We start from the raw sequence: 26,809 nt of genomic DNA, 5'->3' as shown, positions 1-26,809 counted from the left end.
ACTTAATTATGAGAAGCACTGACCTCATATCTTCATAACTGACATGCCAAACATATCCCACCCCACATTAGTGCTTTGCCCCACATGCCTATCAATTGCACAACGCTGCAGAGACAAATGCATGTGGTGTTAGAATGTAGGGAATATTTTGGGCTCTGTAAAAAGGCCAGGGTGTATTTATACCACTGGCACTCATTGGCATCATATGCAGGGGATGTCTGGACTCACAGTGGCTATTTATGGGAGGGATTTAAGTGGCTAATTAGCATTTCAGTCTGGACTAAAGAGCTGAGGATTTGTAATCAGCTCACTTTTTATTAGTAACGCATAATGATAGTGGGTAGTTAAATTGCAAATGGTCTGTATAAGGGATGCAAAAATATTCAGTATTTTACCAAATTGTTCGATGTGTCCCGTTCGCTTCAATACACAACGTCAAACAACGGTATTTCGATATGTTTTGGCCCGTCACAAAACTTTATCAAAACTTTGTACAGCCGCACATGCTGTGTACTTAGATCAACTCAGGAGCAGAGACATGAGAGCAGTGCTACACTGTTCAGGCTCAGTGCCACGTTCTGCTCATGCCACCTTCAGAGCAGTACAGAAACAATGGCGTTTAAATCCACTGTGTGGGATCATTTTGGTTTCAGTGATTCAGTGTAGACTACAATGAGAAATGGATGGACCGCATGCGGGACCCAAATGCACAGATTTCCACTAGTTCTCTGACAATATCAACATGGCAGCGTGCGCAGAAAACAGCGAGAGTGCTGTCACAGGAAGAGACGTCCTACATAAGGATCGAGCCGAACAGTGCCGAACTGTAAATCAGTTAAAAACACTTAGTTTTTAACTACGTCATTTTCAGTACGTCATGAAGGACGCACTGAACAAATATTTTTAATTAGGACGTGTCAGAATGGTCAGTTATGAGCTCTATGTGACATTTTCTTCACAATGTGTGTGTTTGTAAGTTGGTGAAATACATTCGCTGACTAAATATGGCGACCGCTGGCCGCAGTCTGATGTGAAGTGGTGCGAACACACAAACACACGTTTACTGACTTTATCCCGCACATTAGCTTCATATATAAAATCCTCTGAGGCTGGAAGTGTGTGTAAAACACTGTGCTCCACTGTGCAGCCACGAACAGCACACTTGCCCCTCCAAGTTGACATAATACCGCTCTTCCTCCCTCGCCTGCACTCTCGCAGGGACAAGGTGGAGCTAAGGTGGAGCTCTCGAAGTAAACTTACTGGTGGGGCGGTAACATTTGCGGTGAAATAATATAATATAAGAAATATAAGTATTAAAATGGTTAAAAAGTTGATTTTGCATAATATGTCCCCTTTAAGACTTCTATTGATGTCCATTAATTTGGACAGGCTTACCAAGGCCTTAAGGACTTAACCATAACCAGTTAATAACCCTAATTTAACCCTAAACTTAACATGTTCCTCATAAATTAAATTCTGCTATACTAGGACCAGGTTTTGGTCTCCATTAGGACTACTGATGCTGACTGGTTTATACCAGAAAATGTCCTAAATAGGTAACAAATACAAGAACGTGCACGCACACACACACACAGTTAACTCCTCTGAACTTTGGCCAAGAGCCGTTGACAGTTCTGCTGTGATGTGATCAGCATGCTATTACTGCTGCAGTAATATAAGCACACATGAGTTCATGTGCTGCATGACAGCACAACTGTAACAGCAGGTGACTGCATGAAGCATCCTGGGAAAATAATAAACACAACAGCAGCAGTGCCTCCACCACAGAGATGCTTATGCTGCTGAGTGACAGCTCTCACCACATTTAACCACAGCTGCCTTTCATCAGCAAACACTCACAACACTAAAGCAGCACAGGGACACTCAAGTGTTCAATCTGATGCTAATGAAAGCAGGCAGAAACAACACTCAGTATTCCATAGGAGTCTGTGTTGTTAACTTCAGACAGGCATGCATCTGTTTTTTTTAAGCAAAAGCATACAGCATAGTCAACAACAGTGAGTTGTGAGAGACAGAGAGAGCACAACAGGAAGCTACCATCTGATTAAAACATTTTAGAAATGTGGTGGTGATTTCTCACACACGAAGCTCATTTGTCCCTCAAAAATATAAAAAACAAAACCTGTAGATATGAGGTACAGCTCAATTAACAGAACATTAAAAAAAGTAGGGCTGCAAGTAATGATTTGTTTCACAAAAAGTTGAGATTTTCTCAATTAATCAATTTAATGTTGAAAATTTTTTGTTTCCCAAACATTGAATTGATGATGTTCCTAAATGTCTCACTTTGTCCTCAGATCCGTTTTAATTACTTTTTTGATATATGGAGACACCAGAAAATACATTTGAGAAGCTGAAAAATCAAAAAACGTCATTAATTGTTTCTGCCCTAATAAAAAGCCTTTAACTTTGACTGTCCTGCTACAAAGAATACTACATTAATAATTGACTGCTTGATTCGAAAATTCATTGACAGAACATTGACATTTCTTCTTTTTTTCATAAAATAAAAAATACTTCTAGGATTTTAGCATCTGGAGTGGGAATATGTTCAAATTTCTTTCAATAAATCTTTAGAATCAATGTAATGTATTTATTTTTCAATTGGGGGCAAAAACAAAACGGTCCTCGGACGTCTTCATTACGAGTTATGTGAAACAAGGTTGACATTTTCCACCATTTTATGGAATAAATAACTAATCAGTAATTGGTAACACTCTTTAATTCGTTTCATGATGCATCTTATTTCTTAATATAATTGAATATATTACTTACTACTACATGGTTTAACACAATGCAGTTAGACATGTGCGTACCTGTTAACTGATCCGGCTCCAGTCCAGTTTCTATGTCTATCCCGCAAACAACAAAGTAATGAGCGAAGCGGCAAAGCGCCGCGCCGGACGCCGCGCAGCTGCCACTCATCCCGGCTTGGCGTACAACTCTTGTCAGCTCCTACCTCTCCAGGGCACGCATGAGTGCGGTCGCAAAGAAACTGCGGAGGGAAAGAAAGTCCGCTCTTCTGCGCAGAGTTCTCACGATAAACAAAAAGCTTCTTACTTAGACCAACCTGCTTTACCAACCTGCTCTACAGGGAGATGCATACTTTCGTGTCAACAGTGTGTAGTAACTGAACGTGAACAGCACAGCAGACAAGAGCGAGAGCGTCCTCCACCTCGGCGCCAGCAAAGCCACTTCTCGCGAGAAGATCAAGCAGCTGTGTTTCACTGTCGTCTTCCTCTAAACAAAACGTTGGAGCTTCGATTCCAGGCTGCTCTCATGTGCCCCTTAGAAAAGACATTTGTGTCTTGTGCGTTGTCACAAAACATAGAAAACTGATTTACTAATAAAGACATATACCACGAGCAACTCAATAAACAAATGCACAGTTGCCAAATTACACAGTTTAGAAAAGTATGGAAAATGGCACCAAATGAAGGCTGACTATCTGGACTCTAGATAGTCAGCCTCTAGTAAGCCATCATTTTGCAGGTTCACCTACGGAAACTTTGTAACGACTTTTACGAGGAAGTAAAAGTCGTTACAAAGTTTCAGTCGGTGAACCTGCAAAATGATTATTACTATGAAATATTAAAGTCTTAGTTGAGTTTTTGTAAAATACGGTTGTAAAAAGTACATTTAATAGGTAGAGACATGAGCTGCAACCTAAGCGAAACAAAAAACCTAGTGCTGGGCGATAGATAGAAAACTACACTCATATATATATAATATATATATATATACACATATATATATACATATATGTATAACAATACATACACACAATTAATGTGAGTTAGAAACAATGAAATTGTTTTTCTATTTGGTTAATTTAGCTTTTTTAAGCAAAAATTTTTTTAACAAATAATTAGGCTTAAGTTATAATGACATTTTTAAACATACTCTTGTCAATTCCATGTAACTTTTATGTAATATTTAAATTAGTTTATATCTTGTCTCATGCCAAGATATAGATATAATATCAATATATATACACCAACACACAAAACAGAAAAGGGACTCATGGAGCGGTCAGTTGGCTGCCTGCTTTGCGCAATTAAATGATTAAGATGTCCAGTTATCTTATATTGTATACAGTACATATTTGATGAAGAGGTCCCACAACATATTGAAATTTAATTATTTATCTCTGAATTTTTGAGTTTTGTTGTTGTTTTTGGAAATGTTTGTGTTTCCCTGTAATTCAACCACTTCATACTCAGAGGATGTGATAAAATGACAAACAATGTCAGTGTCAAAACAAAGTAAATTGGCAACTGTGCATTTTAAAATGCATGAAGCACACTGGCAACTCTGCTCATGATGGTTGCCATGGAAACAACACTGGTTTGGAGACAGGATAGGAGCAGCGAAGGTGTGTCAAGATAAAGTGCAGATGAGAGCATGCCATGTTTCTGTGTTCTGCAGGCAAACACGACGAAACATGGTCCATGTGTAAATCATTAAATTCTCAGCTGCTACTACTACCTTCAGCACTACTTATCACAATATCTGGTATAGGCAGTAACAGGCATTTGTATTGTAAATAGTGATTTATTGTAAATACGGTTTGAATGAAATATATTTGGTTCACACAGTGCAGCACTGCTACCTAGTGGTGTATTTAAAATATTGTCTGCTATTTTGTCTTTCCCTGGAGGAACATTTCTGTCCTTGAAAACATGGACCATGCCTGAAAAGTTGGCATATTAATGAAACACAGGATTTTTTTTTTGATTTATATAACCATACCAGTTTCTCTTTATATCTTTACAATCAACTCGTAATGCAGCACAGCTTTTCCGGGCTTCGAATAACGCCCACACTTATCCATAAAAAGTGAGGAAAACACTCCAGATTAATATTCATTGATCAGAGGTTACTTGTGAGAAGAAGCAGAAAAGAAGAAGACTCAACAATCAGAAATCGAGCCCAAAAAAAGATTTATACAGTGTTGTCATCACTAATTATAAAAATGACGTTTAGAGTGACAGAATGTGGAGGATGCTGTCATTGGGGGCCCCAGGCCCAGTGTGGCTGTGATCTCCATTGTCCTTTATGAGCACAGCTTACATGCAAAAGCCTGGTTTAAAGGGATAGTTTGGATTTTTGAACATTAAGTTAAATTACATTACATGTCATTTGACGCAAACACTTTTATTCAAAGCAATTTAAGCTTGAAGTAAGTAAGTGCTGTAAGCCAAACTATAAATTACTACTTATAAGTGCGATGTATATGTAAGTACATTTTTCTTTTGTGTCTCCGTCGTCTTAGTCGAGGTAGAGTTGAAAGAGATGTGTTTATAGCTGGTGGTGGAAGCTCGTTCCACCACCAGCTATGGGAGCCAGGACAGTGAACAGTTGTGAGTCCGGCGCATTACTCTGCGATCCTCTCAGTGAGTGGAGTGGGCGGGCTGGGGTGTAAGGTATGATCATGTCCTGGATGTAGACTGGACCGGATCAGTTTGTAGCATGGAACGCAAGCACTTCAAGAAGTGGAGTCTTGAAGTGGATGCGAGCAGCTACAGGAAGCCAGTGAAGGGAGTGGAGGAGCAGTGTAGTGTGAGATTTAAGTTGTATGACACAGACCCCAGGAGTAGAGTGGATACAATGTTATTAAAGCATTTAATTAGACTCCGGTTTGGAGATCTTGCCTGGTTCTAAGAAAAGTAGTTCTGGGAGAGAGTTTGGAAGACATAACTAATAGGTTTTAAACCAAAAGCATGCATGCATATGAGTGTTATATAACATTCACTTTCTTTTAATGCGTCATTCTTGGAGCCCTTTTATGATGTTCAGTGTGAACTGGAAGGGGGACAAATCTTGTGCTGCTATGGGCAGAATGACAGCAAAATGCCAACGATACTGCACAGCTAGCAGCCATGCTTCAACAGCATATGCACCGGTTTTGCGCACCACTCCACAAAGCCGCAACATTTAAGTTTCTGGAGTCAGAGATGAGTTAACTTGAAAAGCCTTTTAGAAGCAGCTCAGATGCGGAGAACTGAGACAATGCCTAACATGAACAAGTAGATGTTAACAGTTGGGCATCCTCTGTCAGTCTGCCTGTGAGTTCCAGAGTTAGGATATTTAAAGGGTTTGAAAGCCTTTCTCTGCTGATACATAGAGCTGACCTTCGGGAGGACTATATAGTTGAGTTGTCAGTCCTCTGCCCCAGTCAGGTTAGGCACAATGAAAATGCAAAGAGGCACACTCTGTAGACAAATGACTGGTGCCAGTGCTACACTAAGGCCTTTGTGACTAGAGAGTTGATTTGTTTAGGTTTAATTTCAAAGAAGGCCAAATAATAAGTTTTTCTCTTACACACATGACATGCTGGAAGTCAGCTGGACATTTTCGAGTTTGTCTGCCATGGTGTTGATGGGGACATACCTCTCTCTCATTCCATGCCCTGCATGCATGGAGACTTGAGATGATCCAAACATGCCATGCCATCAGAGATATAGGCCAATTTTGCTGTGATCTCAGGCAGCACTTGCTTCACGTCCACAGACAGCAGTTTCTTTGCTAAGTCAGCTTTTGTGGTTTTCCTCATCTCTCCATAATCATAGAAGAGAGAGTGGGACGGAAGTCAACTTGTGAGACATTACATTTTCCAATGACACGTCTCTTTGTTTTGAAATGGCCAGGAGTCTCCTGAAGAGCACGTCTGAATACATTTGAAGCTTTATAGACTTACTGGTTTCAATACATCTTTTTTGTATGTTTTTCACTCTTTAGTCGTTACTCTACGAAGGCTGTATTTACCTTTTCTCCATATTCCAGAAAGCTTGAGGGATCTTTTTTCACTTTTTGTGATGCAACATGACCACTTGCAATCGTGATTAGCTCATCTGGAACTTTCTCCAAATCAAAAGGGTTCTGCCTGTCTTGTACAAAATCCATTATCTGTACTATTTCCCTCTCATCCTTGTCCATGTGGGCTGATCCATGCTCTTTGTGGGATTTTGTTGTACCTGTATGTGTGTCTCCATTGCAAATCTCTATCATTGCATTGCTCTACTCACTGGTGACTGGATGTCTTGTGATGAGCCATCTTTTCAGCGCACTGATCAAGTGCTTGATCAGTGGCCACACAGTTGAAGTTTCTGTTGTCTGAGCATCACACAATAAACCCTCCCTCTCTCAGGAATCTGTAGGATTCTGGTTGGCTTTTTTCAAGAGCTTTCATCTCAGCTATGAGTGGAAGCGGAGAGGAGTGCGGAGAGGAAGGATTTTGTGTTGAGCGAGGAGCTGGAATTTTTTTGAAAGGTGGAGCTGAGCCTTATCTCCCACTCCAATTTCCGGTCGCTAGCTACTGTCTCACTGTTTTTGTCGGCTTAAAAACAAAACCTTACCCTTAAGTCTTAGTTGAGTTCGGTTGTGGTATTTTTTAAATGAAATGAAAATACTTAGCCTGGGGAAAAACGGCCAAGTTCATGTTTTATTTGTGAATATATATATATATATATAATATATTTTTTTTGAGCAGAGTGGTGAGCGAGTGTAGCGGGTGAAAATTTATGATGGAGCTGAGTGGATTGGAGCGCAGAATGCGCAGAACCAGGCGGAGGACAATCCATTTCTGGTCAGAGATGTGAGAGAGTTCACAACAAATCTTTCCATGGGCCACAGCTGCTTCACTGCAAAGTGAGCTAATTGACCTGCAAGAAAACATTGCACTGAAAGAGACTCAGGCCGTTTCTCAATATCCATACTTATCTATACTTATCCATACTTGTGCGTACTTGCGTACTCCCGTACCTGTGAAAACGTCATGTCGTCAAGTCAAACGTCTGTCCAAGTGCTGTTCTTTTCTCAAGTAAGCGAACAGCGAGGACGGTGCTCAAACCCGGAAGTGTTCTCGCTTTTTACCAAGTATGGAGCTTACTAAGTATCGGCTCAAATGATGTTAAAACTTTGTTCTGGGACACAGAAAAATATTTATATTTCTATTATCTGCTGCTATGCTCCGCCGAAATGTATTCTGGGATACATGGCCATCCCAAGTAAGCTTAAGTCACCTCCGATGCAAACTTGATAAAAATGGGTGGAGCGAGAACACTTCCGGGCTTGAGAACTGTCCTCGCTGTTTGCTTACTTGAGAATTGGAACAGCACTTGGACTGAGGCTGATGACGTTTTCACAAGTACGGGAGTACGCACAAGTACGCAAGTATGGATATTGAGAAACGGCCATTGTGTCATTCACAGAGAAATGCTGGCTAGATGAAAAATGAAAAGAAGTCACCACTGACAGCACATTTCAGTGACAAAGAGTTCGAGCGCTACTTCCAACCCACAAAAGACCCACGAACTGACAAGGAATGGATCTGTGACCCATTTTTCAATATGCATGTCTGTGCAAGAAGAAGATCAACTGCTGGAGATCACATATGATGGCGGCCTTAAAAGTATGTTCGAGACATCAACTTTGCCGGTATTCTGGATAAAAGTCATGGCAGAATACCCTGAGATTGCCAGCACTGAAAACCCTGTTGCCATTTCCAACATCATATCTGTGTGAAGCCGGGTTTTCTGCAGTCACAGCAACCAAAACAAAATTACGGAGTAGACTGAACATAAGCAACACAATTTGGGTGTCATTGTCTCCCATTACCCCTAGATGGGACCGTCTCCTTGCAGAGAAACACGCTCAGGGCTCTCATTGATTAGTGTTATAGTCAGTTATATATTTTCATGTACTTTATATTTGTTTTGTGGTGTATCTTATTTTAAAGGCATGTTTAAGTGTTACCATAGTGACCAAAGAGCGTTGGGGGCAGAGAGGATGTTACACTTGGTATGTTGTTGGCACATTTCACAGGGGACGCTGCTAATAAAGTGGATTCACATTTTTTATTATATTTACAAAATACCACAGTTTTTGTGTTGGTCGTATCATTTTATTTTCTTGTATTTATTTATTAAAGGCCGGTCCGTGAAAATATTGTCTGTGGCGCAAAAAAGGTTGGGGACCGCTGCTGTGCAGGCCTCATCTGGGATTTGAACCCGTTCTATATAGGTGTCCTGTTACAGATTTTATGTGAGAAATATTACAGTATCACCAGATTAAGTTAAAAAGAAAAGAGAAATTTGGAAAAGATACTGTTGGACTATGTTTTATGTTCTGTCTGTGAAGGTTCTTAGTCATCCAGGTTATTGTCAGGAGTTTGCTGTAGACAACTAGACTTGCTGAAGTTAGGTCGAAGATGATAAAATATATACGGTGGCTGAAAAAGTGGAAATCACAACATTCAGATGAAGCAGTACAACATTAACTTATACCGGAAGAGGCGGGACAAAAGAGTCAGTAGAGCCCGTCACTGATTGGACGTGTTGCCAATGACAAACGAGTCACTGATTGGACGAAAGTTCAGGGAAGGTGAAGCTGAACTACAGATGATGTTTTACATTTTGATGATTGCTCTCATTCTGGCCAGGAGGTCATCGAGGGGATAATGGCCAAATTCTGTAGCGGTGTGGCAAGAAGCTGAAGAATGTTTTTGACACTAAAGACACCGAAGCAATGCTGTCAGGTAAGATAACAATGGCGCCGTGTTAGCCTGCGGCGATTTGTATTATGTATTGTTCAATAATGTGAAATGTTTTACTATATTACATGAACATTTACTTATAACGTTATGTTTTAAACGTTATTATGTGATTATTTATCTTGTTATATCGTGAAACTGTTAACCTTGCATAGAGACACAAATAATGGCCGAAAATAAACTGTTTAGATTGGTAAGTACATGACATGCTTGAACACAGGACCACCAGACACAGGCTAACTATATATATGTATACTGTACATATGTATATATATATTTGTCTGGTGGTCCTGTTTTCAAGAGTTTTCTTTGGGTAAAATGGGGTCAAATAAAAAAGGAAAAAGAGAAAGTTAAGGTGAGTAAAGTTTTACATTATTAAATGCTTACTATAAACCCTCCTCAATATTCCGTTGTTTTTTACTGTTGGAAAAAAACATTAATAATAAATAAAGCCCACCTCCATATCATTATGTCATTATTAATGACATTGTTTACAGCATCTTGCGTAAAAGATCTCACCTTAAAAATATTTAAAACATATTTTAAATGTTTTTATTTTTCATGGTTTTTGAGTTCATTTGGTTTGTTTACTCAATAAGTCTGGAGACTAGGTCATTCTGTGATAAACCTTCTGTTTCTTTATCATTTCTTCTAATGTATAGGTTCAAAGATGGACTAGCAAGCCTGCAATTCTTGACTGCACTCAAGCATCATCCCAGTGCGTTAGCTCCTGTCTTGTGCCATACTGACAAGAAGCTGACAACAGCAGACATGGAAAACATGTTCAGACCAGACCTTAGTCCAACTGGAAGCAACAAGTGACAGAAAGAGTCCCAGGCTCTTGGATTCTGGGCAGATTTTCTTCAGGACTGTGAAGGTTTATCACAGAAGTTTTCCATGCTGTTCATTTGATGCTTACAAAACAAAAGTCCTATCAAAAATGCAGAGCTTAATGCAACACATCACATTAACTTTTTCTTTCAGAGATCATGGCTGTTGTGTCCCTGGAGGAGTTGTTGATGTTTGCTACAGGCCTATCTTCACTTCCATTATGTTTAACTAATATAAATAATTAACTTGGGATAACAAATCCACTGTCTTTAAAAAAAATCTATTTGACAATTATGCTACTGCATTGAGAAGCAATTTGGCACCGCGGGGTATCATGCAACTCTATATCAAACATATGTCAATATACGGCCCATCAGAGGGTCTAATCCGGCCCCCGGGTAACAGTACAAAATTGTTTGGTTTAATGAAACCCTATTTATAATCCACAGCAAAACTTTTTAAGATATATTTATATCCTTACCTTTTCTAGATTTACAAAGAATAAGGATAACTTAACCTTAACCTGGGAGTGGAGTCCTAATGATCTTCTCCGCTGTTCTCACCACCCTTTGCAGAGACTTCCAGTCGGAGGCCTTGCAGCTCCCAGACCATACGGAGATGCCACTGGTCAGCAGGCTCTCGATGGTCCCTCTGTAGAAGGGGGAGAGGATGGGAGGGGGTAGAGACCCCCTTCTCATCCGTCGCAGGAAGTGTAGGCCCTGCTGGGCTTTCTTCACCAGGGAGGTGGTGTGAAGTGTCCAGCTGAGGTTGTCTGTGATGTGAACCCCCAGGAACTTGGTACTGCTGACGACCTCCACAGTTGTGCCATTGATGAGGAGTGGTGTATGGCTGGGTCGGGATCTTCTGAAGTCGACGATGATCTCTTTTGTTTTGTCAATATTCAGGAGCAGGTTGTTCACCCTGCACCAGTCCACCAGATGTCGCACTTCCTCTCTGTAGGTCAGTTCGTTGTTGTCCTGAATAAGGCCCACAACTGTTGTGTCGTCCGCATATTTTAGGATGTGGTTGGTGTTGTACCTGGGACGACAGTCGTGGGTCATCAGGGTGAACAGCAGGGGACTCAGGACGCAGCCCTGTGGGGAACCGGTGCTCAGGGAGATGACACTTGAGGTATTGTTACCCATGCGGACAGACTGGTTTCTGTCGGTGAGGAAGTCCAGCAGCCAGTTGCAGTTTGTGTACCAGGTCCTGGGGGATGATCGTGTTGAATGCTGAGCTGAAGTCCAGAAACAGCATCTCCAGATGCTCCAGGCTCAGATGGAGAGCAGTGGTGATGGCGTCCTCAGTGGAGTGGTTAGGTTGGTACGCAAACTGGAGTGGGACGCATGATGAAAAATTATGGAAATGATGTGGTCCTTAACCACCTGCTTGAAGCACTTCATGATGGTTGTTGTTAGTGCAACAGGGCGAAAGTCATTAAGGCATGTGATGGTTTGTATCTTGGGCACTAGGATGATCGTGGCAGACTTAAAGCACAGGGGAACAACGGCCTGGGTCAGTGACATGTTGAAGATGTCTGTGAGCATGCGGGCCAGCTGGTCTGCGCACTCCTTGATCAGCCGTCCTGGGATGTTATCAGGGCCAGATGATTTCCGTGCGTTAACTTTTCTCAGGGCTCTCCGTACAGCAGTGGTTTCGAGCCTGAGTGCCTGTTCATCGTGGTGGGGGGTGGCTTTCCTCGCGGGGGTGTTGTTCAGAGCTTCAAATCTCCCAAAGAAGTTGTTCGTCGTCTTGGCAGGGTGAGGGTGTGGCTTTGTAGTGACGGTCTTGATGCCCACACTCTCACCTTCTTCACAGCAGGCTTTTCTCTGGTGAGTAGGGGCTGATATGCTGGAATTAGCATAACAGAGAGATGGTCTGAGGAGCCGAGGTGGGGGCAAGGGAATGCTCTGAAGGCCTTCTTGATGTTGGTGTAGACTAAGTCCAGGGTGTTTTTCCCTCTGGTAGCAAAATCCACATGCTGATGGAATTTTGGAAGAACAGTCTTCAGGTTGGCCTGGTTAAAGTCCCCAGCAACAATGAAAACGCCCTCCGGGTGTGTGGTTTGCATGTCACTGATGGCACTGTAGAGGATACTTAGCGCTTGCTTGGTGTTAGCGCTGGGTGGAATGTACGCAGCAACAATGGTGACGGTGGTGAATTCCCTGGGCAGGTAGAAGGGTCTGCATCTCACAATCACAAACTCAATGTCCACAGAGCAATGCCTGGAGACAAGGGTAGCATTGATTAAATTCTGTGACTCGCTGTCATAAAGCCTTACCTCTTCCATACATGTCGAGTGATGGTGGTGTAATGGTAAGCATAGCTGCCTTCCAAGCAGTTGACCTGGGTTTGATTCCCGGCCGTCGCATAGAGGATGTTTAAATCTTTACAAATGTGCGACAGCTCCTCACTGTGTCTGTATTTCAAGCAGACACAGCCACCCCTTCTACATACTGTTTGACAAGAGTGATTTCAGGTGAGGCACAACAGAAGCAGACAGTCTTTAGTCAGCTGTTTGCAGATGTAGACTCAAAAGCTCTGTGACCCATTCTCGACGATAATTTCTCACATAAAATCTGTAACAGGACACCTACATAGAATATGGCACAAGGATTGTGGCTCGTTGGTCTAGGGGTATGATTCTCGCTTTGGGTGCGAGAGGTCCCGGGTTCAAATCCCGGACGAGCCCTCTGCAGGTGTGGTCCAACTGTAACATTTGGAAGCTTCCCACCTCGTTGGACTTGCGGTATGATTCTTGCAGAAAGGCCTTTCAGACAGCACTGTTTCAACCATGAAAGTAGTCCAGTCTTTGCCAAATGTAGTTAATGTAACAAAGCTTTTATGTCACATGCTTAAAGAGTCGTTTAATTTGCACACGCACACCAAATGCAGGGAACTCGAGGAGCAGTGGGGCCGAGTTGTTTGCTATGGGTTATGCCAGTTGTTGACGTGTCTGGGTATTTGAGATCCCAACTGTTCTGTTATGAGGCTAATTCCGGCTGCCCCAAAAGGTATCCTGTCAGAAGTGGGATTCGAACCCACGCCTCCATGGGAGACTGCGACCTGAACGCAGCGCCTTGGACCGCTCGGCCATCCTGACTTGGCAGGTGGCGGCGACATGTCCAGACCGGGCTGCCCATTTGCATCTGCAGAACAAAAGATACTCTTTTGATGACGAGAATGTCCACATTCTGGCCAAGGGGGACACATGGTCTGGAAGAGGAATGAAATCATCTTCTTTTTTTAACCTAGAAAACCATCACACAACAGAGAAGGTGGCCTAAGACACCAACTATTAGTCACCTACAATGCTGCCCTTAGCTCTTTTCCATTAGGGGTCAACACTCAACCACTGACAAACAAAGGTGAACGCCAACACACATTAGCAGAGTGTGTCTCTTGGATGAGAGGTGAAATGTCTTCAACATACCTCAAGCAAGACCACTTGATAAAAAGAAAATGAATGCAATGGCCGTGAAAGGTCCTGGGTTCAAATCCCAGAAAAGCCTTTCACACAGCAGTGTTTCAACCATGAAGTTTGTCCTTGCCAAATGTACTGAATGTGACAGACGTGGTAACGCAAGTTTGAAGAGGGTGGAATTTAGTAGTTCAATTTGCGCACACACACCAGTGGGCAAACACATCAAACGCAAGGCAAGGAAACTGGGCCTGCGTAAACCACGGCAGCAATGGGTGTGAATGGGCGCGAGTTGTTTGCTTATGGGGTATGCCAGTCCTTGACGTGTGCAGGGATTTGAACCACCAACTGTTCTCTTACGAGCCAAATGATACTCCAGCAGGTGAGGCACACAGCTTTTAGTCAGCTTCCCCACCCCATTATACCAAAGGGGGCACTGAAGCAGGATCTGTTGGGAGGCTTTCGGACTTCTGAGCTGCTCACATCAACAGGACAAACTTGCAGTCTTTTTCCAAGCTATGCCTCATTTCATTCTTCATCAATTTGGCAAGTGTAAATCCCAGGTTTTGTTCAAAGTCAGGCTCCACCGAGATTTGAACTCAGATTGCTGGATTCAGAGTCCAGAGTGCTAACCATTACACCATGAAACCACTGGGAAGCCACTGGTGGAGTTGAAATGTTTTTTTAAAGTGTATACAGTCAGGAAGGCCCTGCATTCAGGTGACGGTCTTTCCCTGGAGTGGTGGGTGAGAATCCTACGTCTCTCGGTAAAACTTTTCATCTGGATTGTGGTCTGGGCTGTTTCACGAAACATCATACCACTCTGGTCAGAAGCTGGATATTTTTTACACTTTATTCTGTGAGGTGTCTCTCAGGTGACCCCAACGACGGTCATTCCCAACTTGACTCAGTTGAAACTAACTACCCGGAAGTGGGTCAGAGTGTGAACGACCTGCGTTGTTCAATGTAACGTTCTCTTTACATGTATCCAGCCTATAGAGGCTAAATACCTGGATTTCTTTCTGTCCACAAGACAGTCAGAAGTGAAGAAGCCTCGTGGATGAGCGTTAAAACATCTTCAACCTAACTCCAGCAAGTCTAGATGTCTACAGCAAACTCCTGACAATGACCTGGATGACTAAGAACCTTCACAGACAGAACAAAAAACACAGTCCAACAGTATCTTTTACCAATTTCCTTTTTCTTTTTAACTTCATCTGGTGATATTGTAATATTTCTCACATAAAATCTGTAACAGGACACCTACATAGAATATGGCGCAAAGATTGTGGCTCGTTGGTCTAGGGGTATGATTCTCGCTTAGGGTGCGAGAGGTCCCGGGTTCAAATCCCGGACGAGCCCCGTTCTTCTGTGAGGACGTCACGCTCTCCTGCAACCTCTGTTTAGTTGGCCTTGCGATGGCAGCGAAAGGTCCTGGGTTCAAATCTCGGAAAAGCCTTTCACACAGTAGTGTTTCAGCCGTTGAGTTTGTCCTTGCCAAATATACTGACTTTCAGCCAAAGTGAGAATTATACCTCAAGACCAACAAAAGTTGCACATTTCTCCAGGGAAGCATGTCTTCTATCTGTGTCCTGACTCACACAGTCAAGACAAGCCCTTAACGGCACTATCTCATCTATAAATTCCGTCCTTACTAACGCAAGTTGTTTGTGACTGTGGTGGTATTGCATATTTAAAGTGGCAAACTCTATGAACCTGTGAACCATGATCAATAGGGATCTTGAATGAAAGTGAAGACGTCTGAGAAATAAAGAGATAGCAGACATGCTTCCCTGGAGAAATGTGTAACTTTTGTTGGTCTTGAGGTATAATTCTCACTTTGGCTGAAAGAGGTCCCACATTCAAAATCCCACACAAAACATTCACTGAACTGTTGCAAGCATAAATCCTCATCAATGTAAGTCCTTTGTGACTGAGGTGGAATTGCGGGTTTGCAGATGTAGACTCAAAAGCTCTGTGACCCATTCTTGACGAGTATTTCTCACATAAAATCTGTACCAGGACACCTACATAGAATATGGCACAAAGGTTGTGGCTCGTTGGTCTAGGGGTATGATTCTCGCTTTGGGTGCGAGAGGTCCCGGGTTCAAATCCCGGACGAGCCCTCTGCAGGTGTGGTCCAACTGTAACATTTGGAAGCTTCCCACCTCGTTGGACTTGCGGTATGATTCTTGCAGAAAGGCCTTTCAGACAGCACTGTTTCAACCATGAAAGTAGTCCAGTCTTTGCCAAATGTAGTTAATGTAACAAAGCTTTTATGTCACATGCTTAAAGAGTCGTTTAATTTGCACACGCACACCAAATGCAGGGAACTCGAGGAGCAGTGGGGCCGAGTTGTTTGCTATGGGTTATGCCAGTTGTTGACGTGTCTGGGTATTTGAGATCCCAACTGTTCTGTTATGAGGCTAATTCCGGCTGCCCCAAAAGGTATCCTGTCAGAAGTGGGATTCGAACCCACGCCTCCATGGGAGACTGCGACCTGAACGCAGCGCCTTGGACCGCTCGGCCATCCTGACTTGGCAGGTGGCGGCGACATGTCCAGACCGGGCTGCCCATTTGCATCTGCAGAACAAAAGATACTCTTTTGATGACGAGAATGTCCACATTCTGGCCAAGGGGGACACATGGTCTGGAAGAGGAATGAAATCATCTTCTTTTTTTAACCTAGAAAACCATCACACAACAGAGAAGGTGGCCTAAGACACCAACTATTAGTCACCTACAATGCTGCCCTTAGCTCTTTTCCATTAGGGGTCAACACTCAACCACTGACAAACAAAGGTGAACGCCAACACACATTAGCAGAGTGTGTCTCTTGGATGAGAGGTGAAATGTCTTCAACATACCTCAAGCAAGACCACTTGATAAAAAGAAAATGAATGCAATGGCCGTGAAAGGTCCTGGGTTCAAATCCCAGAAAAGCCTTTCACACAGCAGTGTTTCAACCATGAAGTTTGTCCTTGCCAAATGTACTGAATGTGACAGACGTGGTAACGCAAGTTTGAAGAGGGTGGAATTTAGTAGTTCAATTTGCGCACACACACCAGTGGGCAAACACATCAAACGCAAGGCAAGGAAACTGGGCCTGCGTAAACCACGGCAGCAATGGGTGTGAATGGGCGCGAGTTGTTTGCTTATGGGGTATGCCAGTCCTTGACGTGTGCAGGGATTTGAACCACCAACTGTTCTCTTACGAGCCAAATGATACTCCAGCAGGTGAGGCACACAGCTTTTAGTCAGCTTCCCCACCCCATTATACCAAAGGGGGCACTGAAGCAGGATCTGTTGGGAGGCTTTCGGACTTCTGAGCTGCTCACATCAACAGGACAAACTTGCAGTCTTTTTCCAAGCTATGCCTCATTTCATTCTTCATCAATTTGGCAAGTGTAAATCCCAGGTTTTGTTCAAAGTCAGGCTCCACCGAGATTTGAACTCAGATTGCTGGATTCAGAGTCCAGAGTGCTAACCATTACACCATGGAACCACTGGGAAGCCACTGGTGGAGTTGAAATGTTTTTTTAAAGTGTATACAGTCAGGAAGGCCCTGCATTCAGGTGACGGTCTTTCCCTGGAGTGGTGGGTGAGAATCCTACGTCTCTCGGTAAAACTTTTCATCTGGATTGTGGTCTGGGCTGTTTCACGAAACATCATACCACTCTGGTCAGAAGCTGGATATTTTTTACACTTTATTCTGTGAGGTGTCTCTCAGGTGACCCCAACGACGGTCATTCCCAACTTGACTCAGTTGAAACTAACTACCCGGAAGTGGGTCAGAGTGTGAACGACCTGCGTTGTTCAATGTAACGTTCTCTTTACATGTATCCAGCCTATAGAGGCTAAATACCTGGATTTCTTTCTGTCCACAAGACAGTCAGAAGTGAAGAAGCCTCGTGGATGAGCGTTAAAACATCTTCAACCTAACTCCAGCAAGTCTAGATGTCTACAGCAAACTCCTGACAATGACCTGGATGACTAAGAACCTTCACAGACAGAACAAAAAACACAGTCCAACAGTATCTTTTACCAATTTCCTTTTTCTTTTTAACTTCATCTGGTGATATTGTAATATTTCTCACATAAAATCTGTAACAGGACACCTACATAGAATATGGCGCAAAGATTGTGGCTCGTTGGTCTAGGGGTATGATTCTCGCTTAGGGTGCGAGAGGTCCCGGGTTCAAATCCCGGACGAGCCCCGTTCTTCTGTGAGGACGTCACGCTCTCCTGCAACCTCTGTTTAGTTGGCCTTGCGATGGCAGCGAAAGGTCCTGGGTTCAAATCTCGGAAAAGCCTTTCACACAGTAGTGTTTCAGCCGTTGAGTTTGTCCTTGCCAAATATACTGACTTTCAGCCAAAGTGAGAATTATACCTCAAGACCAACAAAAGTTGCACATTTCTCCAGGGAAGCATGTCTTCTATCTGTGTCCTGACTCACACAGTCAAGACAAGCCCTTAACGGCACTATCTCATCTATAAATTCCGTCCTTACTAACGCAAGTTGTTTGTGACTGTGGTGGTATTGCATATTTAAAGTGGCAAACTCTATGAACCTGTGAACCATGATCAATAGGGATCTTGAATGAAAGTGAAGACGTCTGAGAAATAAAGAGATAGCAGACATGCTTCCCTGGAGAAATGTGTAACTTTTGTTGGTCTTGAGGTATAATTCTCACTTTGGCTGAAAGAGGTCCCACATTCAAAATCCCACACAAAACATTCACTGAACTGTTGCAAGCATAAATCCTCATCAATGTAAGTCCTTTGTGACTGAGGTGGAATTGCGGGTTTGCAGATGTAGACTCAAAAGCTCTGTGACCCATTCTTGACGAGTATTTCTCACATAAAATCTGTACCAGGACACCTACATAGAATATGGCACAAAGCTTGTGGCTCGTTGGTCTAGGGGTATGATTCTCGCTTTGGGTGCGAGAGGTCCCGGGTTCAAATCCCGGACGAGCCCTCTGCAGGTGTGGTCCAACTGTAACATTTGGAAGCTTCCCACCTCGTTGGACTTGCGGTATGATTCTTGCAGAAAGGCCTTTCAGACAGCACTGTTTCAACCATGAAAGTAGTCCAGTCTTTGCCAAATGTAGTTAATGTAACAAAGCTTTTATGTCACATGCTTAAAGAGTCGTTTAATTTGCACACGCACACCAAATGCAGGGAACTCGAGGAGCAGTGGGGCCGAGTTGTTTGCTATGGGTTATGCCAGTTGTTGACGTGTCTGGGTATTTGAGATCCCAACTGTTCTGTTATGAGGCTAATTCCGGCTGCCCCAAAAGGTATCCTGTCAGAAGTGGGATTCGAACCCACGCCTCCATGGGAGACTGCGACCTGAACGCAGCGCCTTGGACCGCTCGGCCATCCTGACTTGGCAGGTGGCGGCGACATGTCCAGACCGGGCTGCCCATTTGCATCTGCAGAACAAAAGATACTCTTTTGATGACGAGAATGTCCACATTCTGGCCAAGGGGGACACATGGTCTGGAAGAGGAATGAAATCATCTTCTTTTTTTAACCTAGAAAACCATCACACAACAGAGAAGGTGGCCTAAGACACCAACTATTAGTCACCTACAATGCTGCCCTTAGCTCTTTTCCATTAGGGGTCAACACTCAACCACTGACAAACAAAGGTGAACGCCAACACACATTAGCAGAGTGTGTCTCTTGGATGAGAGGTGAAATGTCTTCAACATACCTCAAGCAAGACCACTTGATAAAAAGAAAATGAATGCAATGGCCGTGAAAGGTCCTGGGTTCAAATCCCAGAAAAGCCTTTCACACAGCAGTGTTTCAACCATGAAGTTTGTCCTTGCCAAATGTACTGAATGTGACAGACGTGGTAACGCAAGTTTGAAGAGGGTGGAATTTAGTAGTTCAATTTGCGCACACACACCAGTGGGCAAACACATCAAACGCAAGGCAAGGAAACTGGGCCTGCGTAAACCACGGCAGCAATGGGTGTGAATGGGCGCGAGTTGTTTGCTTATGGGGTATGCCAGTCCTTGACGTGTGCAGGGATTTGAACCACCAACTGTTCTCTTACGAGCCAAATGATACTCCAGCAGGTGAGGCACACAGCTTTTAGTCAGCTTCCCCACCCCATTATACCAAAGGGGGCACTGAAGCAGGATCTGTTGGGAGGCTTTCGGACTTCTGAGCTGCTCACATCAACAGGACAAACTTGCAGTCTTTTTCCAAGCTATGCCTCATTTCATTCTTCATCAATTTGGCAAGTGTAAATCCCAGGTTTTGTTCAAAGTCAGGCTCCACCGAGATTTGAACTCAGATTGCTGGATTCAGAGTCCAGAGTGCTAACCATTACACCATGGAACCACTGGGAAGCCACTGGTGGAGTTGAAATGTTTTTTTAAAGTGTATACAGTCAGGAAGGCCCTGCATTCAGGTGACGGTCTTTCCCTGGAGTGGTGGGTGAGAATCCTACGTCTCTCGGTAAAACTTTTCATCTGGATTGTGGTCTGGGCTGTTTCACGAAACATCATACCACTCTGGTCAGAAGCTGGATATTTTTTACACTTTATTCTGTGAGGTGTCTCTCAGGTGACCCCAACGACGGTCATTCCCAACTTGACTCAGTTGAAACTAACTACCCGGAAGTGGGTCAGAGTGTGAACGACCTGCGTTGTTCAATGTAACGTTCTCTTTACATGTATCCAGCCTATAGAGGCTAAATACCTGGATTTCTTTCTGTCCACAAGACAGTCAGAAGTGAAGAAGCCTCGTGGATGAGCGTTAAAACATCTTCAACCTAACTCCAGCAAGTCTAGATGTCTACAGCAAACTCCTGACAATGACCTGGATGACTAAGAACCTTCACAGACAGAACAAAAAACACAGTCCAACAGTATCTTTTACCAATTTCCTTTTTCTTTTTAACTTCATCTGGTGATATTGTAATATTTCTCACATAAAATCTGTAACAGGACACCTACATAGAATATGGCGCAAAGATTGTGGCTCGTTGGTCTAGGGGTATGATTCTCGCTTAGGGTGCGAGAGGTCCCGGGTTCAAATCCCGGACGAGCCCCGTTCTTCTGTGAGGACGTCACGCTCTCCTGCAACCTCTGTTTAGTTGGCCTTGCGATGGCAGCGAAAGGTCCTGGGTTCAAATCTCGGAAAAGCCTTTCACAGAGTAGTGTTTCAGCCGTTGAGTTTGTCCTTGCCAAATATACTGACTTTCAGCCAAAGTGAGAATTATACCTCAAGACCAACAAAAGTTGCACATTTCTCCAGGGAAGCATGTCTTCTATCTGTGTCCTGACTCACACAGTCAAGACAAGCCCTTAACGGCACTATCTCATCTATAAATTCCGTCCTTACTAACGCAAGTTGTTTGTGACTGTGGTGGTATTGCATATTTAAAGTGGCAAACTCTATGAACCTGTGAACCATGATCAATAGGGATCTTGAATGAAAGTGAAGACGTCTGAGAAATAAAGAGATAGCAGACATGCTTCCCTGGAGAAATGTGTAACTTTTGTTGGTCTTGAGGTATAATTCTCACTTTGGCTGAAAGAGGTCCCACATTCAAAATCCCACACAAAACATTCACTGAACTGTTGCAAGCATAAATCCTCATCAATGTAAGTCCTTTGTGACTGAGGTGGAATTGCGGGTTTGCAGATGTAGACTCAAAAGCTCTGTGACCCATTCTTGACGAGTATTTCTCACATAAAATCTGTACCAGGACACCTACATAGAATATGGCACAAAGGTTGTGGCTCGTTGGTCTAGGGGTATGATTCTCGCTTTGGGTGCGAGAGGTCCCGGGTTCAAATCCCGGACGAGCCCTCTGCAGGTGTGGTCCAACTGTAACATTTGGAAGCTTCCCACCTCGTTGGACTTGCGGTATGATTCTTGCAGAAAGGCCTTTCAGACAGCACTGTTTCAACCATGAAAGTAGTCCAGTCTTTGCCAAATGTAGTTAATGTAACAAAGCTTTTATGTCACATGCTTAAAGAGTCTTTTAATTTGCACACGCAGACCAAATGCAGGGAACTCGAGGAGCAGTGGGGCCGAGTTGTTTGCTATGGGTTATGCCAGTTGTTGACGTGTCTGGGTATTTGAGATCCCAACTGTTCTGTTATGAGGGTAATTCCGGCTGCCCCAAAAGGTATCCTGTCAGAAGTGAGATTCGAACCCACGCCTCCATGGGAGACTGCGACCTGAACGCAGCGCCTTGGACCGCTCGGCCATCCTGACTTGGCAGGTGACGGCGACATGTCCAGACCGGGCTGCCCATTTGCATCTGAAGAACAAAAGATACTCTTTTGATGACGAGAATGTCCACATTCTGGCCAAGGGGGACATATGGTCGTGAAGAGGAATGAAATCATCTTCTTTTTTTAACCTAGAAAACCATCACACAACAGAGAAGGTGGCCTAAGACACCAACTATTAGTCACCTACAATGCTGCCCTTAGCTCTTTTCTATTAGGGGTCAACACTCAACCACTGACAAACAAAGGTGAACGCCAACACACATTAGCAGAGTGTGTCTCTTGGATGAGAGGTGAAATGTCTTCAACATACCTCAAGCAAGACCACTTGATAAAAAGAAAATGAATGCAATGGCCGTGAAAGGTCCTGGGTTCAAATCCCAGAAAAGCCTTTCACTCAGCAGTGTTTCTACCATGAAGTTTGTCCTTGCCAAATGTACTGAATGTGACAGACGTGGTAACGCAAGTTTGAAGAGGGTGGAATTTAGTAGTTTAATTTGCGCACACACACCAGTGGGCAAACACATCAAACGCAAGGCAAGGAAACTGGGCCTGCGTAAACCACGGCAGCAATGGGTGTGAATGGGCGCGAGTTGTTTGCTTATGGGGTATGCCAGTCCTTGACGTGTGCAGGGATTTGAACCACCAACTGTTCTCTTACGAGCCAAATGATACTCCAGCAGGTGAGGCACACAGCATTTAGTCAGCTTCCCCACCCCATTATACCAAAGGGGGCACTGAAGCAGGATCTGTTGGGAGGCTTTCGGACTTCTGAGCTGCTCAAACTTGCAGTCTTTTTCCAAGCTGTACTTTGCTTCTTACTGCAGGAGGGAAGGTTTAATATCTCTGGGACCATCTACTTTTGCATTGCAGTTTTTATAGTGGCAATTTTAAAGTATAGTACCTTAACATCCCGACTGTGCCTTACTTTACCAAACTCCTCACCTTTGCAGAGTCATACTCAATTTACTGGCAGTGTGGCATAGTTATACTATTGGGCTTGTAAACTGGTGATCATAAACTCAACATGATTATATTCTATGACTCGCTGTCCCAAAGCCTTACCTTTTCGGGGCTTGTCAAGTGATGGTGGTATAGTGGTAAGCATAGTTTCCTTGCAAGCAATTGACCCGGCTTCGATTCCCGGCCGTCGCATAGAGGCTGTTTGAATCTTTATAAACGGCCATACCACCCTGAGCACGCCCACAAGCAAACCAGGAAGTGGATGGAACAAACATTTCGAGCACACGGCTCCTTTTCTCAACCTGTTTTCTCCCCTTTATTCTCCTCTGTTTTGTACTTCTTTTCCTTTTCTCGTCTTGTGCGACTTTAGTTCTTTGTTTTGTTCATTTAAAAGACTGGTTTTCCCCCGACAGTGTGTTTTACACTGTGCGGGGGCGCTTTTAGTTTTTGCTGACTATGGACGGACCTCAAGTTGACGACCCATCGAACGGAAAAATGGCAAATGAAACGGCAACAGCAGAAAAAGGACAGGAAGATAAAGGCAAGGAAAATCAAAGAAAATATGACAAGGACATGACACTACAAATTGAGCTACAAGGTACGGAGAAAGTAACAATTATGGAACTTTTAAAGTGTGTGCAGGAGTTGTGTAGTGGCTTAATGGCCTGCCGCTACACCGGAGAGAACAAATATGAAGTCATAATGACCAATGCTATGGGGAAAAGAAGGCTCCTGGACGGCTTCAAGATCGGCACAACAACTGTTTTGGCAAACAAGCTCGACAATGATGAACTGGTGGTATCTTTCCTAGGCCTCCCGGCCTACATAACGGACAAGGAAATTCTGGACAAACTATACGGATGGGGAGTCTCAGCGGTGTCACCGATTAAGAGGAGAATGTGGCCGGGGACCAACATCGCAGATGGGACAAGATACTTAAAGGTAAAGTTCAATCAGACGGTGCAATCACTCCCTTATTCTGCTAGGTTTATGACTGCCACTGGTCCTGAATATTTCAGAGTAATCCATGATCGGCAAGTCAAAGTCTGTCGTATGTGCATAGAGCCAGGACACATCCTACGGGATTGTCCAGAATTTTGTTGTCACCGCTGTGGAGTCCAGGGGCATTATGCGAGAGAATGCATTAAAACTGTGAGGAGATGTGAGCTTTGCCACAATAATAAAGAAAACTGCATATGTAATGATAGTTATTCTGAATCAAATAATGAGTCAGACTTGGGTGCAGAGCAGGCACAGATGAGCTGTGTAGACAGCTCGGGAGAGGAGGAGGCAGAGGTAAGCTGTGAAGACAGCTTGGGAGAGGAGGAGGTAGAGATGGTGCATACCGAAGCACAAACATGTGAGCCAGCTGATGCGGCCTCCAGTCTCGTCTGTGAGGTGGTTGATAACCCCACAGAATCTCGGAAAAACACGAGGCGGGAGAGCTCTACTGAGAGCCCCTGTGCGCTACAGCAGAAAAAAAAAACTGATAACCAGGAAACAGTGCGGGCTGCAAAAGCGCATAGTGCATCGGCCACCGGCACTGCATCACTCAGCCCTCCCCACTCCAGTAAGACCTCATCACAATTGCCCCCCCCAAGTGCTGACTCTGATTTTGAAATGGACACCTCACTGATTTCAAACCTAAGAAAAAGACAAATGAAAGGAAAACATGGCAAAAGATCACAAGAAAAACAGAGTAAAAAAAGTTAATAATCATGTCTGACGTGACACTATTTCAATTCACCCTCCTCATGGTCTCCTTTCTCTCGCTGAATGCCTGTGGGCTCTGCAGTAGAGAAAAACTACATAATTTGTTAACTTCCATCAATTGCGATATACTGTTTCTTCAAGAAACCAAATGGTCTGAATCTCCGTTCAATCTGTTAAAAGACCTGTGGGAGGGTAATATATATTACAGCAATGCTGTAAGTAACAGGTGTGGTGTCGCCATCCTAACAAAAAAAAATGTGTTTGATAAGATAACTGAAATTCATAAGTCTCCTGAGGGGAGACTATTAGTAATTGACACTTGGCGTAATGGTACTCACCTGAGATTTATAAATGTCTACGCTCCCAATGTTGAGAGGGACAGGAAACTCTTCTTCAAAGCTTTGGAGTACTGGCTAACTGACTCATGTATTATCACAGGTGACTTCAATGTCGCCCTTACCAAAATGGATGTATCAGTGAACAATCATTTCAAACAAGACACAAGTAGGGGTTTGCTCATAGACATCATTAAAAAACATGACTTGGTTGATGTATGGCGTATCACTAACCCATTTGTCATTAAATTCTCAAGACATCAAATAACCAATAATTCCCTCAAACAGTCCAGAATAGATTTCACTCTAGCAGGTCCTTCCGCCATTTCCAAAATAAGCACAATCGATTATCAAATAAACACCATAAGTGATCATAATTTCATCAAAATGTCCATATTTCCAACATTTCAACAAATAAATGGAGGTGTCTGGTGCTTCAATAATAGTCTATTACAGGACCCTCAATTTATTAAAAAAATTAACAACTTCCTCCAGAATGTCTCTGAAGAAATGCGATGGGTTAGTGATGCTTTTGTCTGGTGGGATGAAGTAAAAAAACGCATCAAAAGACTCTCAATTAACTACAGCAAACACAAACGATGGTTGAATGATTTAGATGAAAAAGATATAAAACAGAAAATAGAAGTTGAGCTTTCTAAAATTGCCCAGGTACCTAACAGGGACCTTACAAATTACATATGGCTCAAGGAACAACTGTCCAACCATTATAAAATCAAGTGTGCAGGGGCAATCACTAGAAGCAGGGTACAAGCATTTGTTGAGGGTGAAAGGTGCACATCCTATTTTTTGGGACTGGAGAAACAACTGCAGAGCAAAGTGTCTATCAAGGAATTAAAAAACAGTGACGGCAACTCAATCACAAATCTTGACGAAATATTAACAACGGTTCACTCTTTCTTTCAACAGCTATACTCCAGTAGTCCTGTCCGTCAGTATGATCAAGAGATGGTAATTAAAGCAATCACTAACAAGCTCGGTACTGAAGACAAAGTCTGGTGTGATCAGCCTCTCACAACAAGTGAAATTGAAGCAACCATTTCTGGCCTTCATAAAAACAAAAGTCCGGGGATAGATGGACTAACAACAGATTTTTTTCAAGCCTTTAAGGACAAATTATCGCCCATATTACAATCTGTTTTTCAGGAAATAGACAGCCGGGGCTATGCTCCTGAGACCCTCACATCTGGCCTAATTACAATTGTGTACAAAAACAAAGGGGACAAAACAAATCTGCAGAACTATAGGCCAATCAGTCTTCTTAACACAGACTACAAAATTCTGACCAAAGCACTCGCAAATAAACTCAAAACGGTAATTCCAGGGCTTGTACACCAAGCACAAGCCTACAGCATCCCTAACAGAGACATTTCAGACCCCATTCTTTCCACCAAGTCAGCACTTTCCCAAATGTCAAATAGTGGTGGAATATATCTGGGCGTAGACTTTGAAAAAGCCTTTGACTGTGTGGAACATGAATTTCTCTGGGCCACTCTTAAACAGTTTGGCTTTGGTCAAAGTTTCAGAAAAACAATTCAGGTTTTATACAACAACGCGCACAGTCAACTCAAAATCAATGGTCTTCTAACCCCAAAAATCAAAATAAACCGATCAATCAGACAAGGATGTCCCCTATCTTCTCTTCTGTATAGCCTGGTGGCCGAGCCCCTCGCCCTCCTAATAAACCAAA

At 43.3% G+C, this 26,809-nt stretch overlaps 1 protein-coding gene and 14 non-coding genes across 16 annotated transcripts in view; 7 read left to right on the top strand and 8 right to left on the bottom strand.

Moving 5' to 3' along the window:
- Positions 1–3,184, bottom strand: part of dennd5b (DENN/MADD domain containing 5B) — a 63,029-nt gene extending 59,845 nt beyond the window's left edge. For both annotated transcript variants that reach the window (XM_044021301.1, XM_044021302.1), the window contains exon 1: positions 2,838–3,184. In XM_044021301.1, the coding sequence (XP_043877236.1) occupies positions 2,838–2,946 (109 nt within the window). In that variant the 5' untranslated portion in view covers positions 2,947–3,184. The remainder of the gene's footprint in view (positions 1–2,837) is intronic.
- Positions 3,185–13,025: 9,841 nt separating this feature from the next.
- trnap-ugg lies at positions 13,026–13,097 on the top strand. Its single transcript has one exon. It is a non-coding gene; the product is annotated as a tRNA-Pro (tRNA).
- Positions 13,098–13,425: 328 nt separating this feature from the next.
- trnal-cag lies at positions 13,426–13,508 on the bottom strand. Its single transcript has one exon. It is a non-coding gene; the product is annotated as a tRNA-Leu (tRNA).
- An 896-nt stretch (positions 13,509–14,404) lies between these two features.
- On the bottom strand, positions 14,405–14,476 carry trnaq-cug. The gene has a single exon. It is a non-coding gene; the product is annotated as a tRNA-Gln (tRNA).
- A 640-nt stretch (positions 14,477–15,116) lies between these two features.
- Positions 15,117–15,188, top strand: trnap-agg. Its single transcript has one exon. It is a non-coding gene; the product is annotated as a tRNA-Pro (tRNA).
- A 692-nt stretch (positions 15,189–15,880) lies between these two features.
- trnap-ugg lies at positions 15,881–15,952 on the top strand. The gene has a single exon. It is a non-coding gene; the product is annotated as a tRNA-Pro (tRNA).
- Positions 15,953–16,280: 328 nt separating this feature from the next.
- trnal-cag lies at positions 16,281–16,363 on the bottom strand. Its single transcript has one exon. It is a non-coding gene; the product is annotated as a tRNA-Leu (tRNA).
- An 896-nt stretch (positions 16,364–17,259) lies between these two features.
- Positions 17,260–17,331, bottom strand: trnaq-cug. The gene has a single exon. It is a non-coding gene; the product is annotated as a tRNA-Gln (tRNA).
- Positions 17,332–17,971: 640 nt separating this feature from the next.
- On the top strand, positions 17,972–18,043 carry trnap-agg. Its single transcript has one exon. It is a non-coding gene; the product is annotated as a tRNA-Pro (tRNA).
- A 692-nt stretch (positions 18,044–18,735) lies between these two features.
- trnap-ugg lies at positions 18,736–18,807 on the top strand. The gene has a single exon. It is a non-coding gene; the product is annotated as a tRNA-Pro (tRNA).
- A 328-nt stretch (positions 18,808–19,135) lies between these two features.
- trnal-cag lies at positions 19,136–19,218 on the bottom strand. The gene has a single exon. It is a non-coding gene; the product is annotated as a tRNA-Leu (tRNA).
- Positions 19,219–20,114: 896 nt separating this feature from the next.
- trnaq-cug lies at positions 20,115–20,186 on the bottom strand. The gene has a single exon. It is a non-coding gene; the product is annotated as a tRNA-Gln (tRNA).
- A 640-nt stretch (positions 20,187–20,826) lies between these two features.
- trnap-agg lies at positions 20,827–20,898 on the top strand. Its single transcript has one exon. It is a non-coding gene; the product is annotated as a tRNA-Pro (tRNA).
- Positions 20,899–21,590: 692 nt separating this feature from the next.
- trnap-ugg lies at positions 21,591–21,662 on the top strand. Its single transcript has one exon. It is a non-coding gene; the product is annotated as a tRNA-Pro (tRNA).
- Positions 21,663–21,990: 328 nt separating this feature from the next.
- Positions 21,991–22,073, bottom strand: trnal-cag. Its single transcript has one exon. It is a non-coding gene; the product is annotated as a tRNA-Leu (tRNA).
- Positions 22,074–26,809: the final 4,736 nt, after the last annotated feature.

The sequence above is a fragment of the Solea senegalensis genome, linkage group LG3, assembly GCF_019176455.1.
Source record: "Solea senegalensis isolate Sse05_10M linkage group LG3, IFAPA_SoseM_1, whole genome shotgun sequence".
In the NCBI taxonomy this organism is placed as follows: domain Eukaryota; kingdom Metazoa; phylum Chordata; class Actinopteri; order Pleuronectiformes; family Soleidae; genus Solea; species Solea senegalensis.
Note: the sequence above shows the minus strand (reverse complement) of the source record. Positions and strands in the feature narration are given on the sequence as shown.